At 45.7% G+C, this 19,701-nt stretch overlaps 1 protein-coding gene across 1 annotated transcript; it reads right to left on the minus strand.

Moving 5' to 3' along the window:
• Positions 1 to 17: 17 nt before the first annotated feature.
• LOC311012365 (TSC22 domain family protein 2-like) lies at positions 18 to 18,194 on the minus strand. The gene is made up of 3 exons (XM_084007803.1): positions 15,751 to 18,194; positions 2,463 to 2,514; positions 18 to 2,049 (listed from the first exon to the last, which is right to left on the minus strand). Exons 1-3 carry the CDS (start codon positions 17,496 to 17,498, stop codon positions 1,705 to 1,707), a joined length of 2,145 nt encoding a protein of 714 aa, XP_083863929.1. The 5' UTR covers positions 17,499 to 18,194; the 3' UTR covers positions 18 to 1,704.
• Positions 18,195 to 19,701: the final 1,507 nt, after the last annotated feature.

The raw sequence follows: 19,701 nt of genomic DNA on the forward strand, positions 1-19,701 counted from the left end.
CAAAAGAAACCAACATATTTTGGAATCTGAATATTGCTTTTATTTAAATACATTAAAATTTGCAATGTAACAAAACTATTGGCATATGAAATTCAAACACCATTTAATGAACAAAACATGGCTCACTTCATTTTTCTGTGACTAGTGTCAGTAACACTAGGTTATTTTTCTCTGCTCCACATCATTTCCCCCCCTCCCGCCCCATTTACACTGTTCACAGACTATCTTACAATAAGAGTGCTGAATAAAAATGAGGTAAGAAAGTGGTTTGAAGATTACAGATCATGCAGAACATGCTGAACAGCAACAAAATAGTTTGTGAAGGAGGAAGTAAAAAAAAAAAAAAAAAAAAAAAATACATGAGTGTGCATTTAAAAAATAATCAATTTACACAGCTTTGCATCTTTGGTTACAAAGTAGGTTGAATGATTTCACAGCTTCCCCCCCTTGCCCCCCTCAGGAAAAACATAGGGAGAGAAAAAACAAAATAACATGAAGGAGGCGGGGAGGTGGTGGCAATACTAATTCACTTTTAGATAAAATGACCAGCAGAATTTAATCTCCGTCAAATACCGACTGCAGGCTCGTGTTAAGATTTGATGTCAACGGGTGAAAGGTCACCCATCAAGGCTCTTAATACTTACAAAATGTACATTCACACCGGATCTCAACTATGAGCTATAAATTGGCAATTTGCAGCGTAAAATTTAAGTTAGTGTTAAACATTTGTCAGATCTTTTTTTTTGTTGTGTTTTTTTTTTTTTGCCTCCATTTTTATTAATATAATTAAACATAGTAGTATTGGTGCTGGGGAGAAAAGATGGCCAATCTGTTGAAACGCTGTAGAAGGGAAAGAGGAAACAAAGTCACCAGGCTACTGTTAGACAGGTTTCATGAAATTGTTCATTTGTGAGAATAGCAGCCCTGTAATAAATAAAACACTTAACAGTAGAACTCAAAAGACAGATGCATGGGTTGGGTTTGATGTAAAAGTAACGGCAGCAGTGTGGCGCTCCGGAAACAGACTCTCTCTCTCTCTCTCTCCCCCACTTCTTACTTTACAACATGAAACAGTGAGGCTAAAAATACCCCTTTACCCACTCAATTATCTCAGTTTAAAAAAATAATCACTCTCTTTTGACAATCACTCCCGTTTTGTCCCTTATGTGGAGGTGGAGCCCTCCCTTATCCAACACCCTCGGGGTTCAGCAGGTTTCGGGGGGTCAGGTCGCGGACTAGGTCTAGCTCGGGAGGGCCTGGTCCAAGAAAAGACATCCTGTACGTGAGTTTGAAACCCAGCAGTCGACCGCTCTTGGAACGCAGCCAAGATGAAAACAAACACCCCGACCTTCCCCGACACTCCGTCTCCGCTCACAGTTTCTCTGTCTAAGTCTCTCTCTCGATGATTGCATTAACACTGGAAAGGCCCACAGTACAGATGCATACACACCAACATTCCAACACCGAGTCACAGTCACACCCGCTTTGCTAACTCGCCCTGACACACACGCACACATCAAACACACAAGCACTGTACTTTGTGGTCAAGCTGGTGGCTAAGAAGACAAAAGTTTTGTGTTTTTTTTTTTCTTCTTCTTTTTAATTTCACATACACTAATTGTAATAAGTTGTAGAGAAGATGCTCTTCTTTTTTCTTTTCTTTTTTTTTTGTTTCTGCCTCATGCGAAGCAGGGCAGATGCACTTCAAGCGGAGGTGACGTTGGGTTGCATTTGTTGTTGGCTGGGATCAAGCTGAGGCTGAGTCTGGAACTGCTGGGGTTTGGGGTGGAGCTGGGGCTGCGGCTGAACTTGAAGCGGAGGCTGGACCTGCTGCTGAGGCTGGCTGAGTCCTTGCTGGGGGGGCGTGGTGCCGGGGGCGGCGGCCGACTGGGCGGGCAGCTGAGACAGCTGCTCGCTGTTGGCCAGAGATTTCAACACGGCGTTCTCCCTCTCCAGCACAGAGTTCCTCTCAAAGAGCTCCTTGATCTGCTCCTTTAAGACCTCCACCTCCTCACGCACCGCATACATCAGATGGCTTTTCACCAGGTCCTGCAGGAGACATGAAATGTGCCACTGGGTCACCAACATAAAAAAGGACCGGCGACTCATCATGTCGCATGGAGCAGACAATGACATCCGAGTGAAGCTCAAGGCTACATTTGACCATGGGGTTGCTCTAGATGCATGTGTGTTTTCAGACTTCATCTATATCAATTAATCATGCATAAAGCAGTCTTATTCACAGGGAGAAAAGGAAGATGGTGAGAAGAATTGGGGATCTGGGAGAGTTGGAGGGAGGTGAAAGATAAGAACGTGAGTAGACATCACATGCCCGAGACCCGAACGACAAGAAAAAGGACTTGAATACGGTAGAATATACTGTAAAGATTGTTCTTTCTGAATACCTTACTTCATACAAATTAAAAAGGGAGTGTATGATCCACGGTAAATGCATTACTCACCATTGCCTGTTCAATTTTATTGTCGATGGCTGCAACATTGGTTCCCGAGGCCCTGTTGAAAAGAAAAGACACGTTAGAATTAATCTCATTTCAGGATTCAAAACCTGGGGGAAGGGAGAAATTTCAGCACTTTTCCATAAAATGCTGATGGCCAAAAGCAGACAGTTTTAAGCATTTTCAAACTGGGAAACACAAAATGAATGACGCTGGTGCTCGATTAATCCCATCGGCCGCTATCAGATCACCACAGGAATGTAGGGCAGAGTATGCTGGCCTATACCATGTGCATGATGACCACTACCATGTGCATGATGACCACTATGTAGGTCAGGTCGGGTTTGACAGGAGACATGAGAGGATCGGTGCTGGCAACGCAGCGCGGATAACGCATCGTTCAGTGGAGGTGTGTTAACGGAGTCTGCCAGAGCGACAGGTAGCCCCGTCCCATATGCATATTTCTGATGAGCCCCATTTATTTGGGAAGACTCGTTTACATCGCAAATAAGTTGCATTCCCGCCGCTCTGAGACCCGCGGAGCAGCGGTCGGACCCTCCGTTTACCTGCGGCGTGTCTGAGAGAAGAGCGGCGGCTCGCGGGTCGCGCGCCGGTTCGAGTCCGCGGGGCAGCACGGTGGCTTGAAGGAAAACGTGCACGGCATTGACGCTGAGCGCGGCTGAAGCTACATCCGTAAATAAAGAAAAGAAAAAAGAAGAGGCCCACCGGAGTGCACCGTGCCTTTTAGCTGGGCAGCTTTGACCACATTTAGAATAATGAAACCTGAACCGGCGGGAGGCGGGGAGACAACTTCAGCTCCGCCCGCTTCAGAGGCGACCGTAACAGTAAGCGTGGCCCCACTGTGTGCAACGTCAGCTGGGGGGCGTATGGAGGCTTACGTGTGCCAATAAGTGAACCATTCACTTTAATTAATCAATCCATACATACATGGGGAAGTACACAGTTAAATTCTCAATTGAACCTGTTTCTTAAGAAAAATACAGATAAAAGTTTGTTTGTTTTTTTGTCAATTAAATGTAGGCTTGATGAGTAGGCCTACTTTATGTTGCTCAGTAAGTTGGTCAAACCTAAACTAATAATTGCAGCACTGATGGACCATCGCTGAACTTATTCCAGAGCCTGAAGCACCAGTAACACTAACAAGAAAGTACAGCGCAGAAATGTCAAAGATGAAGTATGTTTTAGGCAATTTAGAAAAAGATGTCCCCCATCAGTTTCTCCACCAGATGGCAGCGACAACCTTAATTGTAAAATGTCCCAGTGCTTGGCCAAAACGCTTAACTTCTATCTAATATAAATCCAAATGTTTGATTTAATAAAAAAGGAATATCAGCAGATGTGCCAGTGCTGTACATGGATTTTTACTCAAATTGATCGCCTCAAAGAACCCTGTAACAGTCAGGCTCCAATAACAATCCTGAATGTAGGTGTGCTGTACGTCTGCAACAAAGGGTGATGGAAAACACTACAGTTGACAGGAAGATGCCTGGGAGTAGAACCCAGGTTGACTAAAGGACTCCTTAGGACACAATGTTCTGTTCCTCCACGTTGTGCGATGTATGTGTGTGAGGCCAGAGGAAGCACTCAGTAGATTGCCATCAGTGGGCCGTACCAGGGCAGGAATGTTCTCCATACCTCCGCTGCTAAGAAACACTGTCACTCACATCCCCCGTCCTACACCGCCACCTTTGATCTCTGGCAGATATGATGTGTTAACATGGGTGACATGCTCGTATGAACAGTAATGAACAGAGAAGTCCCGTGTTGAGAAACATACACACGGTGTCACTCAGCCTAGAAACACCCCCCCCCCGTCACTTAGAAACCTGAATTACAAACAAACGCACATCTCAGCATTTCTGTCCCTCCCTCATAGACCACATGATGTGCCCCCACCCCCGGTTACATAACCACATGTTGTAAAACTTAAAATGAAAACAAATTCAATAGAGTTTTCAATAGACCTTTGCCTAGAGGAATCTCACAGTCTGTAATGTATGGACCCTGAATGCGCCCTCTGGGCTACACCCTTGTTGGCATGCAGATAAAAACCATGCTTTACCATTAACAGAACCACATTCCGTAACAGCGCAGTACGCAACATATATTTAATAGAGTAACAATTGAGTTATTGCCCAATCTTAGCCACCTTCATTTTTTTGACAGGGCATTAACTCTTTTTTTTGTCTTCCAACCAAGCTCAAGAAATAAACAATGGGAATTCAGTTTGAAAGCTGCTGCAAGTCCACCAACAATTATTAGTTATTATAGAGTCATTTGAACTGTGTGTATGACTCCATATTGCGAGTGAATTAATTGCAGCATATCGAGAATGACAACGTTCCAGCACGAGTCAACTGAATATTTGGCGATCCATATTCAGATATCGGGGTTTATTCCACAACCGTCCGATTTACATGACTTGACTAATGCTAAAAATTAAGAATGAGTTGTGAAGATGTTGTTAAGGCAGCTGTTCTGGAGACAAACATTCTGAGAGGATTCACACAAGAGTTTCTGGATGTTGATAATATGCAGACGCTCCCTGGATTACAGGACAAACAGATTTTGTGGAAATAATTACATCTCGGGAGAGAAATTTGGGCCTAAACCTAATATGACAACATACGCGCATGTTTTTTTGCATCTGAATGTTATTAGGAAGAGAGAAATTCTCATCTAGAGCTTTTTATTATAGATTTTCATCTTTGAGCACCTGGAAAAGTGCTATATAAAATGTATATATTATTATTATTATCATTAGAATTATCTGACGGCTATTTGATGAACTTAATATCTGGTCTATATCAGAAAATAATGAAAAATGACTACAATGTGAAGAATGCTATGCAATTTCATGTATTGCTTATATTGTTCAACCAAAACTCTGAAACCCACAGATATTCTGTTTACAAACAAACAAACTATCAAAAAATGTATTTCCGGCCAGTCGACTACATAACTAATCGTTTCTCAACTCTTGTCACTCGTCATCTCAGGGTGTCAGCGATGCTTTCTTATTCTTCCTTATCCTGATGACTGAATTACCTCATTGCCATTAAAGCAGGAGGGGGTACGAGGCATTTGTCCAATTGGCTTCGGTGGCGGCAACAGACCAAAGGACATGTCAGCAGGCCATGTGATGGGCTTGTGATGGGCTTGTAACTACGGAGACTGGAAAACAACAACAACAACGCAATAATACTTCTCAATGTGTGTGATAGAGTGCCCACGGTGCAGTGGTCCTGCTTCCTGGAGTCAGGACCAGTTTGCTAAGTCATGACGGTTTGGGCGGCTCCTCCCGACTCCATTAGTTACACTGAAGCCAGCAGGAACGACAATCAAGTCAGAACCATATTAGGATCCCATCTGGTGCTCCAAGTAGAACTTCTAAGAACAACTGGCACTGGGGAGGGGGGGTGATTTCTGAAACCACAACTCGAGCGAGTATGCCGGGTTAAAGCACCACTCCTTACACGCATGATCTTGTTTAAGCCTCTAGATCTCATGTCAGAGCCAAGAACTTGTTTGAGCGCCCTCCTTAAAGACAAAACCTGTTTAATGCACAGTAAAAGTCTCCTCCTGTTTTCCAAACGTTGCAAAGCTAACAGCATATAACTTCTGGTGTAAGTAAGGTCAAGCCCCGGAGGCTGAGGGCCGGTTGCACGATTATGCAACCGACGCGTCCAAAGACTTCACCCTATGCATTCAGGAGGACGGACGCTTATAAGCTCCGGGGTTTGGTGCGTTCCCCTTATAATGTTCGCTGTAAAATAGGAATGTCAATAAAAAGTCCATTAGCGGGAGAAAAGTTTAGAGCGTGGACAATGGAGGGTGGGGGTGGAGGGGCAATAACTCATCTGAACATTGAACAGTTGTCCTCCCCTGCCTGCTGGCATAACTGTGTTGCCGAAGGTCTATTTTCCTCGGCCCGAGACATGACGAGACAAGTCCACGGATTAAGAGGCGAGGCCTGTCAATATGCCCAAAGGACAACAGGTGCACAAGTCAATCTTACCTAGACATAATTGAGCCATACAGTATATACACTAATTTTAAATCTTAATGTATGGACTTTATTCATCGAGATCCTTTAGGTTTGTAATATAAAGTATACAGGACCAGCTGACCCAAAAGTAGCAGAAGTGCATACATTTACTTACATTTTATCCCAGGCCCGATCACTTCCACCATTAGTGACGATGATTCTATTACACAGCTGGGCATTTAGTGGGGGGGCATGGCAGTCGGCCAGCAGAGAATAAATGCGGAAGTGCAAACGCATCAACCACGCAGGCATTAAAACTGTCCAAGAATGGCACGACTCGGGGCTGATTACAGAGCGAGCAACAGACAGACCGTCTTTATGGAGGCTGTAATTTGGAAGTTTACACTTTCACACCTCCGCCATCAAGACAAAACCCAACACTGTAATGGAACAAACAATGGGGTTTGATGAGATTGTGGTGAGAACCAAGTGTGATGGAAAAGATTATGAAGGAAACTAAATCAAAAATAAGAACACAAAAAGCTGACTGAGGGTTTCTCACGTTTGTTTTAGTTTTACAATGATCGTTTCATATCGTCACATGGATCCAATTTGGCAGCATTTAAACAAACATTTGGAGAATAATATTTTAAACAAGCTTTAGTTTCTACAGCCACGAACATATTGTATATGTTCATGTTGCTCTAAGTTCACAATTGTGGTTGAGATGTTCCGAGACTGATGAGGAGGAGAGAAAAAAGGAGAGACGTACTAATACAATCCTCTGCCAAGTGAGCCACGAGAAACCGTTTCATCCTCGAGTCCAAGTGGACATTCGTGCCAAATTTGAAGGAATTCTGAGATATCGCGTTCACGAGAACGTTACGGACCGCAAGACAGGCCAAAATCATAACAACGCCTGTTGTCGCCTGTTGGCATACACTAATAAAAACGGACTGATTAAGGGTCAACACCAAACGCTACCAAACAGTCTCAGACAAAGCCCTGATTATCTTTGCTTCCATGGAAACAAAAGCAGCCCTTTGGCAGAACAGCGTATCCACAACAGCAACACTCAAAAAGAAATTAAAAAAAAATAGAAGCAGCCCTCTGTTGAGAGAGGAACTCATCTTTAAGTGGGAAAAGGTCAAACAGACGCACTTGTGTCTTCCAGTAACAACAGTACACACAACATCTCTGTTAAGATAACGCCACCACGGCTTTTGCATCTATAAAGTTCAACGGCGGCAGTCAAGGCAGCAAATGGTTGCTGTGTGTGTGTGTGTGTGTGTGTGTGTGTGTGTGTGTGTGTGTGTGCGCGCGCCTCGGTGGCTGTTGATGGTGTGTCAGCTCTATATTTCTCTAAAAACACTTTCATTTCCTGTCACTCAGATATGGTTTCATGCGCTTCCCTTTTCATTTTTTGTAAAAAGGCAAAATAAAAATACCCAAGACTCCCTCGCCATGACAGAGTTCACACACACACACACACACACACACACACACACACACACACACACACACACACACACACACACACACACACACACACACACACACACACACACACACACACACACACACACACACACACACACACACACACACACACACACACACACACACACACACACACCACAGTGTCACTTATGAATTCAAACGGATCACTGATGAATTAAAAACTTAACTGTGACTAAAAGCCATTTGACAGAAACGGTGACACAGTTGAACATTTCACTTCAAACCAGGCCACACGCAGACTGTTATTTAAGTCCCCACACACACACACGCACGCGCACACACATACACACACACACACAGGTTTAAATTCTTAATTTCTAACAATAGCATTAGAAACCTGAGCACGTTAAGTCTGCGAGTCGATCAGGTGATCAGACGAGTTGCAAACAAACTTACTTACTGGGAAGTTAAAATTCACATGAATGATAACACTATTAACACGTGGTTGCTGTCAAGACTTGCAGCGCTACTTCCTGCTTCGACTTTGATCATCGCATCTGTAGACGCTGCAGTGGACAGTTAGGGAGGACACCTTGGTCAAATGACCTCAATTCTTCTATTATTTACTCAACAGAAAATGATTGAAACAACTATTTCACCCAGTCTCTTTCATAAAATACTGGATTTTTTAGGCAAATATTGATCGATTTTTTATTTAGATATTGGAAGGTTTAAAATATGTAATATAAACATAAGAAACAATGTCTTGATACTTCAATTTTTTTGGACATTTTACGGCGTAAGCTTAGCAAATATTTTATATATATATATATATATATATATAATATTTATCTATCACCTGCTTTTTGAGTAATTCATCTTATCTAATTGAATTGAGAAATTAGAACTGAACTTGTATATTTGAGGTGTCAGATTCTGTGTATGTGCACAAATGCGTACACTCAATAATTAAGCTGATTCTGAATCTGTTTAACTGTGTGGTTTGTCTCTGCAGCCCGCAATGAGCCGGTACATAAGACAATAGAGATGGTGGCCAGACTTGAACGCCCACGCAGTAAACAAAGCGTGACGTTTAAGTGACACAGACGATGCTGTTACAGACGGAGTGTCAGAGAAAGCAACAGGGGCAGCACTTCTGAGAAGTCCATTGGCCAATCCTGCTCTGGATGCCGGGCTTTGTTTCCAAACTCAATCCATGCACTTGGAGGAAGCAAAGCTCACTGCTACTGAACACAGCACACGCGTTGTTACACTACTTGCAGACCAGTCCAGTCCAATCCAGTACAGTACTGTACCTATCACTGTGGGCCTTTGAGTTCCTTAATCTGCTGCCAGACTGGAAGGCCTGGTAGAAAGCCTTGGAGGGGTTCCTGTGTCGACCACATTCAGGGGAAAGAGAGAAGAGACAGAGATGGAGAGGAGTTGAAACAGTGACAGCAGACTATTCCTAGAAATGTTTCCTTACGTAACTTCATCCCCCCTGGGTAAAAGCCTCTGCTTGTATCGGTACCTCGGTTGGAGAAATGGCTCTTTCAATAAAGCAGGTATGGTACATTGGAAAACGCAAAAAAAAGGGGGCTGGGGTCCTGACCAGAATGCAGGAATGTATGTTCAAAGGTGGGGACAGCTTCATAAACGTTAAGGGCCTCCCCCAGGCCATTTCCCTACAGTATGTTGGCCATCACTCATGCATAGGTTGTTTTTCCACCAACTAATCACCCCCCCCCCCCCCACCCCCCAAAAAAAGAAAGAAATGTCATTACCTCTGGGGTTGCAGCTGAAAAATGTTAATCTTTCTTAGTTGCTACCCGTGGTGAGAAATTACGAGTTCATTTAAAAACCTGGAATGTGTTGACTATTCATGTTTTGGAGCGTTAACATTACCCCCCATGTCCCTGGTGATCAGCTACGGGTACACTATGTTCTACCATGAGATGTATATACGGGGAAAAGGAAAGGAAATCCCCACTCTGACCTCTACACACTCGCACTCAAAACACACACACACACACAAACACACACTTAATCTACTCCAGGCTCGGGCTTTCAAAACCAACTGCTTCTCTCCCTCATTCACACAAATATGAATGTACACACATACATACACACAACACACACAACACACACACACACACACACACTTTACAGCATGTGTGTGAATAGTATAGCAGCCAAGGCTCTTTTCCTAGAAATTCCTGGCACAAACTCCCTTTGTCACATTACCTCATGACTAAACACTCTCACAACCCCCCCACACGTCCCCCCTATGCCTTTGCTTAATTTGACTTTTTGGGCAGCGGCCCTAGAAAAACCTCCGCAGACGCACGCGCGTGGCGGCGCACACACACCTCGACAGAAAAGCTCTCTTCTTCAGAGCTCGAAGTCAAAGCTCTGTGCCGTCCAGCAGCCGTCGGGGCTGAAGTCACTGGGGGTCAGATAACTTTGGAGTCCGGCAAACCTCTCCGTGCATGAGGTAAGCACCGGAGCAATCGTCCAAAACCTTGTTTTCAATTAGCAAACACTCAGCTCTCAATGGCTCTCTTTGTAACTCCAATGTCTCCAATGTGTCAATAACCATTTATGAAAGACCCTCTTTGTAAACCAACCAGTCAACAGCAGTTGAGCGGTGGTGAAAGTGTCGTCACCCCCATAAACCCAGAGAATGTAGTAATAATTCATCGGACTTACATAGCGCTTTTATGAATACACAAAAGGCCGGGAGCACAGACAGACGAGGGAGTGACGACACACACATACTGTAGGAGCACAATTCTCTTTTCTTTTTCTAAACCTTTTTCTAAAAATAAAAGTAAAAAAAGCTAACCTGACACAAAAAAATGCTCCGACGTTGGCCGGTACTGCCCCCGGAGCAAATTCATGAAACGGCGGCCGACTAAAATAAACTTTTTGGGTGCATTCTTGCTGGTTGATGTCACACATCTAGCTCGAGCATGACACATGGGTTTTTCCTCCCCCCCCCCCCCCCCATCAACGTGCCTGAGCTGCAACCCCCGTGGCCTCATCAAAGGTTAAGTTTCACAGCACTGAACCTCTTAATAACCTTGGAAACGCATTGAGCACGAGAAAAACCCCATGGTGGCCTCAGGTAACGAGCAAAGAGTGCACGCAGAAAGTACACAGAAAGTGTTGTAATAGTTTTACTTCTGTGTACTGCAGTTGGTCGAGTTAGGGCTGCTTATGTATTCTCCCATGTGTCCAGTTCGGTAGATGATAGTGAGCCAATTACAGTGCAAACGCTTTTGTGTGTGGGGGAACAGGAAAGTGGGGGTAGCAGTTGACAGACAGGTATAGTCTGGTAGTGTGGGGGGGGTGGAGAAAGGTACTGAAAGCTCTCACAGTTGGTGCTCATGAGGCTTCAGGTTCTCTGCACCATCCATCCATCTGCTAAAGTAGGTCAACACTATTTAGATTCCAGCTGCCCTCAGGGAGTTCCCTTCAGCAGGTTTCGGGTTGTAGACGATGGAGACGGGACGACAGGAAACGACCCAGCCATTGTGTGATTACACCACGGCCACCGGTGGCCACAGAGAGCTCCGATGCCAACATCCCACCGGCGGGCAGAGGACAGCGACACGGAAAACATTAGCTGCGTGACGACCACAGGAACCCAGTTCGACATTTTGATCCTGAGCTAGTCCCCCCCCACCACCACCACCACCACCACCAAAATAAAGCCCCTTCTTCCATGGTAACCCTCACAAGGTACTTCCAACAGCCAGCAGTGTGGAAACAACCATAAACCGCTTTATTGTGTACAGAATGAACTCCGGCTACAAGCAAGCACTGTTTGCAGCATCAAAGGAATTATAGTTATATTTTCACACCAGGAATCTTTTATCATTACTGAAAACCAAACAACAGTTTTGCAGCCGAACTTCCCCAAACAAATAGAAAATAGAGATAAAGAGAAGGGAAGTGAGAGGCACTAAATCGAAACCTAATGCCTATATATTGATTCTTTCATTTGCCATACTGTATTAAAGGGGAACCACCTAGTGTGTGTGTGTGTGTGTGTGTGTGTGTGTGTGTGTGTGTGTGGAGAAAAGGCTGTATAAAGCCTTTTGTGGATCCAGAGAGAGGTTCATAACATCATCATAAATTGGACCTCCATTTTAAGTAGAATTTGATATGAAATAAAGGACAGTACTAACCTGACTGAAGTCAAGTAGTTATTATGACATAAATCTATAATTAAAAAAAGGGAAACGTACAAATGAGCTGAAAAGTGAGTCCAAGTTAATTACGTACTACTTTAAAAAAAAAACAAGATAAGCATATTCTGAGCTCAACTTATCTGCAGCTCGGGACACCACGTCCTCAGTCAAACACGCCGATGAAAGCTCGGACTAAGTAGGTGACGCTCTTCTGCCTGTCAGAACAATGGAGGGCCTCCGTACCTGAGGGGTGGAGGTGATGACTGAAGCAAAGCCTACAGACATAGGAACTAGTAGCATCGCTCACACCAGAACAATACGCCTTTCTTGTTGAAAAACAGCTCAAAGGCCGAGAGCAGGGAGGGATCCCAAGGATGCACTGCTTGGCTTGTGTAAACAGAAATGCATACAAAATGGTGACTTGACTGTTGACTTGCATGGTCTAATACTGAGAAGCTCTTTCAGTAGGAAAGTACCAACAAACAGACAGAACAGTCGCAGGTAACCCTAACCCTACAAACTCAACTCAAAGATGTCCAAAAAAAAAAAAAGAAAGTGCACACTTCTACCTCTGAGAGGCACTCTGGATAAAAATGTGCCCACCGACTGTCATAGGATATGAGCAGAGAGCCCCAGTGCGGAAGCGGGGAGCGAGCTGAGGATTATTAAATGAATAGAAGGTGGGGAGCCGTGTGAGGGACTCTAGTTGAAAACAGGATACAGCAGTAAACCAGAGGTCACAGAGGAGCGGGAAAGACCCCGTACCACAAGTAACACCCACAATTCCATGCCTAGAATTTAAAAAAAGTACACCGTTAAGGTATGGTCAGTTTCTGCAGAAGTTATGCCTCGGTTCCTCAGTGAGTACCCCCCCACCCCCAACATGGAGACTTGCGTACACATAGAGGAGCACACACCGAGTGGACCCATCCCCTTTTACAGACACACCCCTCATCCACCCACACAGACAGTCTCCCGATTCATGTTGGCAGTGACTGCTCTACTACATCCCTCCCCCCCCTTTTACGTAAGCTCTCATTGCTCAAGGAGAATAAGCCGTACCCCCACCCCCCCACCCCAAGCATGAGTTCAATTACACACAAACAACTAAGGCAATGCATTTCTCCAAATGATGCCGCAAAAAAAAACTAAAAAACAAAGACATCATGACAGTCCGCTGCTATTTTACGCCTTCGGTTACAGAAAGCCATCTGGGAAACGTTAAGCTGACGGAATCATATTCCAAGGATGAGAACCACATCTTCAATCTGTAGTCTCTATCTCCACTCGTTTGCTTTAATTACTTGCAGGGGAAACTACAGGGTGGAGGGAGATAGGAACAAACAATCGAGCCTATCAAATGGTCGGGAGAGGTTTTCCAGGTGGTGCGAGCACTGGAAAGTCTGCAGGCAAGACAAAGTTATGTGCACGTACAAGAGGGAGTCCATTTGAGGAGAAGATGTTTTTTGCTGCGTGGGGCAATAAGAGACTAAATAAACAGTACGGCGGAAAAAGTAGAAATTAAGCAAGAGACAAAAACATGAATGTGGGAAGGGAGGGGTGGGGGTTTACCAAGCATAGCTTAAATGCCTGGTGAAGTGAGGCACAACAAGTTTCACTCTGCAGCTTCCTCCACCTCTTTTTTTTTTTTTTTTTAAACATACCACAGTTGCTGCTGCAAAGGAATGTCATTCAGCACTTCATCTGTACATGAACAACTGTCACGGCACATCCATCAGTCAATCAGTAGGTACAAAAGCACTGATCGTACCGATGCTACCACCAGTGGTAAAGAACCCCCCCCCCCCCCCCCACAAACAAAACCAGCAAGGAATGTGGATGGCTGGTCCAACATGCCCACTCGCAGGGGGAGTGTGCAATGTGGGTTTAACCACGTCTAAAAAAGACCGAAACAGAACAGACACTAGTTGGGCTCACATTGTACTCTGAGAGAAAAGGGCCAACAAACACAGTTGGCTGACACACCCCGATGTCGGCTCTCTTATCGGCAGAATAGGGGCCACAGTGGAAAGACCACTGCTCAATGTCTGATAGGCCCAGCTGTCGTAAGAGGCTCCGGCTCTTATCAGCCCGGGAGGTGGGTCCTCTCTCAAGCAATACATAGGTAGTCCAAAAACACACGGCCCCGACTCACAAGACTAAATTGTGTTTTAAATGGCACGACTGGCATGATCGTATAGGTCCAGCTAAAGTAATTTGTAAACAACTTTGGCACTTTTTAAGTAGTAAAATAGCTCTCCCATTGTCTAAACCACACTTTCAAAAGTGAGGCAGGAGGGTTGAAAGGTGGGCGGCGAGGCAGAGACAGGCAAGCGAAGATACTGCGTGAGATGAAAGGGACAGCTGCATGGGGTCTAAAAAACAACGGGATTGTAGTTATTGTATTTGTATTGACCATTCCAAATAGTGTCCACAAATCTGCATAGATATCGGAAACATAATAGCTAATAGCAGACTTAGCTAATAGCTAAGTCTGCATACTTTTAATGGTGCCATTATGTAAACAAATACAGGCTACAAAACATTAATATTAACTGTTGCATGTTGCACAACCATGCCTTTATTTTGAAACCTTGTTCTACAGTGTGAAATGGATTCACACACTGGCCATGCATTCGGTAGGCAACACCCCTCGGTGCTGGAAACAGTCATTCCACTTATTTGAGGTTTGAAGAAGAAAAAAAAAGGCTAACTTGTGATCAAATGTGGATCAACTTCCCTAAAGCGCACTGCATACTAAAAACACTGTAAGAAGAAAAGTAGCGCTGGTGACCTGAAGGCTGCATATCTTCATTCTGGTATAATCTGCAGATTAAGACTGTAAACGGAAACCACAGAGATTTCAGACACTGTATCATTTCTAATCACGTGTGCCATCTATTACAAGTGAAACCAATCGCTTAAACTGCAGGAAATTAAGAGGGAGATTCATTTTTGGAAAGGAAGCAAACGCCATGACCCATAATAACTCCAGATGCGCACAAATATTTTGCTGCTTACCATCTAACTTAACTTAATTATGCTTATCTCCGAGATGTCGGCCGTGGGTTGTATTTATTTGTATGAATTTATGAGATTTAGTGCGACATAAATGTCCATAAAGTCTGCTTAGAAAGAACTTGTTGTTTAAGTTTTGCGCAGTCTGTGTGACCTGATGGGATCATTCATCAACATATTATCTACAGTACAAAGCTAAAGCCGTTATTTCAGCTGACACCGTAAAGTCCTCTATAATCATATTCCCAATGAGAGCCCGGTGGGGTGGAAACCATGATGTCATAAACGTGGCAACACAAAATGAAATACTCTTGGCTGTGTTTGTGTTAGAAAGTATTTTCCTGAGCGAGGACTAACTCGTTGAAAGGTCAGACTTGCAGCACATGTAGCGAGTGGCCAGTGGTAGCCGGATGTTCAGAGAGACCAACTTTCCGTGCGGTGACAACCAGCAACACATCCGGGATGTTAGCGGCTGAGGCCATCACCTCGGACCTGGAGGCTGGCGGTTACAGTGGGGGGGGAAAAGGAGGAGCAACATGCTTCTGCGAGCACACAAATTCATGGCATGAGCACGTTATTACACTTGATATTAAGATCTAGAGACCGTTACCTGTCCACATCCCCATCCACAGGTATGTGGATTCCAAACAGGCTGTTGACAGTCGGGGCGGCGAGCTGCAGGCTCTCGGGCATGAGCGGCTTCGCCGGTTCCTTCCCGGAGATGACAGGAGACTGTGCGTTGATGAGACCCTCCAACTTCCCTCCGCCGCCGCCCTCCGCGTGTCCAAATCCAGTTGCTGGGAGGCCCTGCATCCCCAGAGCTGCTAGAGTCCTGCTGTAGGGGATCTGACCTGGAGGCAAACTGGAGGCTGTCACATTTGGCATGGCTGCACTGGAGGCACTGGGCACGGCGGTGGGCACACTGGAGCTCACTGCGTTGGCAGGCACATTTTGTACAACGGAGGATGTAGGGTGGAGGCCGTGGGGTTGAGGCTGTCCAGCAGCTGTATACTGACTCACAGCCTGCTGCTGCGAAGGGGATCCACCAACCAGCATCGAGCCTCCCATTCCTCCAGTCTGCTGCTGCAAGAGGCCTGGAGCAAGCTGTCCGCTGGGTACAGATCCTCCTCCAGCTCCTGCAACATCTCCAACCTGACTTGGCACAGCAGCCCCTCCGGAGGCCGGAGGCAAGACTGAAGCGTGTCCTTGTCCGACGGGCTGCGGCCCTGCAGAGAGGCTGGACACTGGGAGGGACTGGCCAGTGGGAAGCCCTGGCTGCATGGAAGTGGGCTGCTGCTGCTGATAGTACTCCGTATGGTTCTGCAGCAGTCCAGGAGACTGGCTGGTCAGGTGGTGGCCCATAGGAAGCTGCTGCTGCTGCTGCTGGGGATTGTAACCGGTCGTCTGGGCTGAAGGAAGCATAGCGGGGGACTTCTGTATATGGACAACAGATTGAGGCAGGCCATTTTGTCCAATGGGCAGCACGCTCTGTGGAGCAGAAGGCTGGAGACCTCCCACCGTCTGCTTGCTGCTGGAGAAAGCACTCTGCGTGGACGGCGTGGCGCCGTAGTTTGGATGGTGGATCTGTGGCTGCTGCGGCGGCATCTCCACCGAATGCATGCGGGACGAAGCCAGAGTAGCCTCCGCCACGGAGCCCAAGCCCTGACCCGAGTGCGTCGCCGGGGCAACCACAGATCCTCCCGTATGCCCGAGCCCACTGTCTCTGTCTGCAGCAGGGTCCAGCGTTGTCACACTGGCATGCCTGATGCTATCTACAGTCCTGCTGCCCTCAGAGTCTTTCTCGTAGAACTCCGTGCAGGTCCACCTGCCTCTCCGAAAGGGTTCTCCGGTACCATGGTCTAGTTTGATGACCCTGAAGCGTGACGTGCAGCTCACTGTAGAGGTGGGAGGAGGAGCGGAACTGGTCACTGCAGCAGGTTGGGGTGCGTTTCCTGATACAGGCTGCTGCATGGTCCCAGGCTGAGTGCCGGGGGCCACCCCGGTTGGAGCGCCGATCGCCGTCGGCCTCTGTCCCCCTTGAGTTGAGCCCGACACACCCACCTTTCGAAACTCCCCCATGGCGTTGCCTGACACGGCAGACAACTGACCGGCTTGAGGTATGTGCGCCTCCGTCTCTCCAACATTACTCGGGGCTTCTTCTGGGGAACTTCTGTCGCACGCGGGCTCGTAATCAGCCCGCGACATGTCGTAGATCTCGGACGACACATCTTCAGCCCGCGACTCGTCCGGGTCGTCCAGACTCTCCGTGTCGTCGGCGGCACCTATGGCCGCCACCTGGGCCTGAGTCACACTTGTGATCTGAAAACAGCTCTTTTTCTTGGCCGGCATTTTCGACATATTGACAGCCTGATTCCCGAGTCCCGTATGGCTATGTTTCTCCTCCGTCAGAAAGGGGAGAGCGCTGGTCGCAGCTTCTCAAAGCTTCGAACACATTAAAACAAGCCCACTTGCGTCTGTTCGACTCGGCCTAGCTGACGTTGACTGTAATCAAGATGAATCTACGCCATCCTTCCTCTCTCTGTCTCCTGTTGCGTTTCATGAGCCCACAAACGCAACGCCACACTTCGTGTCGTCTCGTCCAGCAATGCGGCTATAGACGCGGATCCCAGCCGGCTGTGGGGTGATCGATCCGGGGCTCTCAGTCAGTCCGAACCGGCCTGCGAATGTCCCGGTTGTGCAGTTGTCAAACGGCCGTTTTCGCAGTGTGTTGCCCAGCTGCAGGACCTACTTTAGGCTGAGGAGGGCCCGCAGCCCTCCACTCTCTGAGCTAGCTAGCAAGTCAAGCCAAGTGGCTGCTGCACACTCCCCCTACGTCGGAACAAGTATGTGAGACATCTTCCCGAAAGCACTCCTTTAACATCCACTCGTCCCAACGGCCCAAAGTCACTCGGTGACGACACCTACTTTGAAGTCAACGGCGATCGACGGAGGAAAACGCTCTCACAGTTCAGCTTTAAAACAAACGAGAATCTAAACAGCGCCTACAGTTACCTCCCTCACTCAGACACTCTTGACAAGATGGCTATGGTGAATGCAGCCGCGCTGCATCGTGGGTATGTAGTTTGCGCAAGGATGTTTACGTACGAGGCGTTTCAGAATCCCTCACTCATGCTGCCTTCAGGGCACCGTCGGAAAAAACAGCACAATTACGTAGCGCGCACAAGCTCAATCCGAATACAATAAAGAAGGTGAATATTTATAATGAGATAGTAGGCGTCAGTCCTTTGGTAATCACCACCACCACGAGTAGCTATGCAAGTTTGAGTCCCAGACCATCTCTGTATAGTCTTTAATCATATTGATAATGTAGGTCAAAGTGCATGGCCTTTTGTGGAACTAGGCAAAACCTCCCATTCCTCCAGTCTGTTTCTATGCTGGAATACTACCGGAATACTTGCTGCATATGGTGATATGATTAAAAACATTGTTTTAGGACTACCGACCACAGAAGCACAAAACTGATGAAGATGAAGCTTGTAAATGACATTGACAATTGAGGGACATGTCTGGGCACGATCATACGGTTACATAACAGAAAACACCTTAAATTGAAATCTGTTCATTTTGTCCTCGATTGAGTTGATTTGAGAACTACTTTTCATTATCAACATATGTGCAACCTGTGTGAATAATTGATGGCACTGAGAATACTCCCTTGTTTTCCCTCTTTGAGTCATCATGCATGTTTTTACAAATAGTGGCAAGATACTGAGCTGTAGTAGTAGCTACTAGCTTTAATTCTAAAACAAAGCAGCCATCAGAATTCAGATTTCTACTGTATATAATCTGATTAAATTTGGCGGCCAATCTGACCAATCTATTACCTAATTATACCTTTTTAGCATAGATGTCAGACTCTATTCAATTGCACTTGAAGGTATCATCTCTCTCTCTCTCTCCCTCTCTCTCTCTCTCTCTCTCTCTCTCTCTCTCTCTCTCTCTCTCTGTGTGTGTGTGTGTGTGTGTGTGTACAGTATATGCTGCAGAATATGATATTATCAGAGTTCATTTCACTTGGTGTTACTACTGTATATTGTACTGTTTCATAAAAATAAATCACAGGATCCTACTTCTTGTTTTGTGAGGATGTTTTGTTAAAAATGCCTTGTGTGCACTTTTAAGGAAAAGATTATAAGAATATCAAACTGAATGGATAAACAACAACTCATTGCCTTTTAGAGGATGTTTGATTACATATCTAGCAAGCAAGGGCATTTGTTTGTTCCTTTTGCAGTTTCAAGGTTGTTGATACAAAGCTATTATTCATAATACGGCATTCACAAGACCTTCAACACAAGTTGAACTTTCTTTCTAAATTAATTCTAAAGATTGCACCGTTGGTTTTCCACTTGGCCTTTCTTTATTTGTTCTGGAGGATTACAGCAGACAGCGTATGACAGAGCAAGCAGTGATAACCACACTATGTATTCCTTATCAGTCAAGAAAAAAAACATTTGAGCATGTCATAGAAAGCAGTTTGTTCTTAAGGATTTGATAGAGTTTGATTTACTAAGCTTTGGTTGAAGGAATAGTATGCATT

Source organism: Eutrigla gurnardus (genome assembly GCF_963514095.1).
Source record: "Eutrigla gurnardus genome assembly, chromosome: 4".
NCBI lineage: Eukaryota > Metazoa > Chordata > Actinopteri > Perciformes > Triglidae > Eutrigla > Eutrigla gurnardus.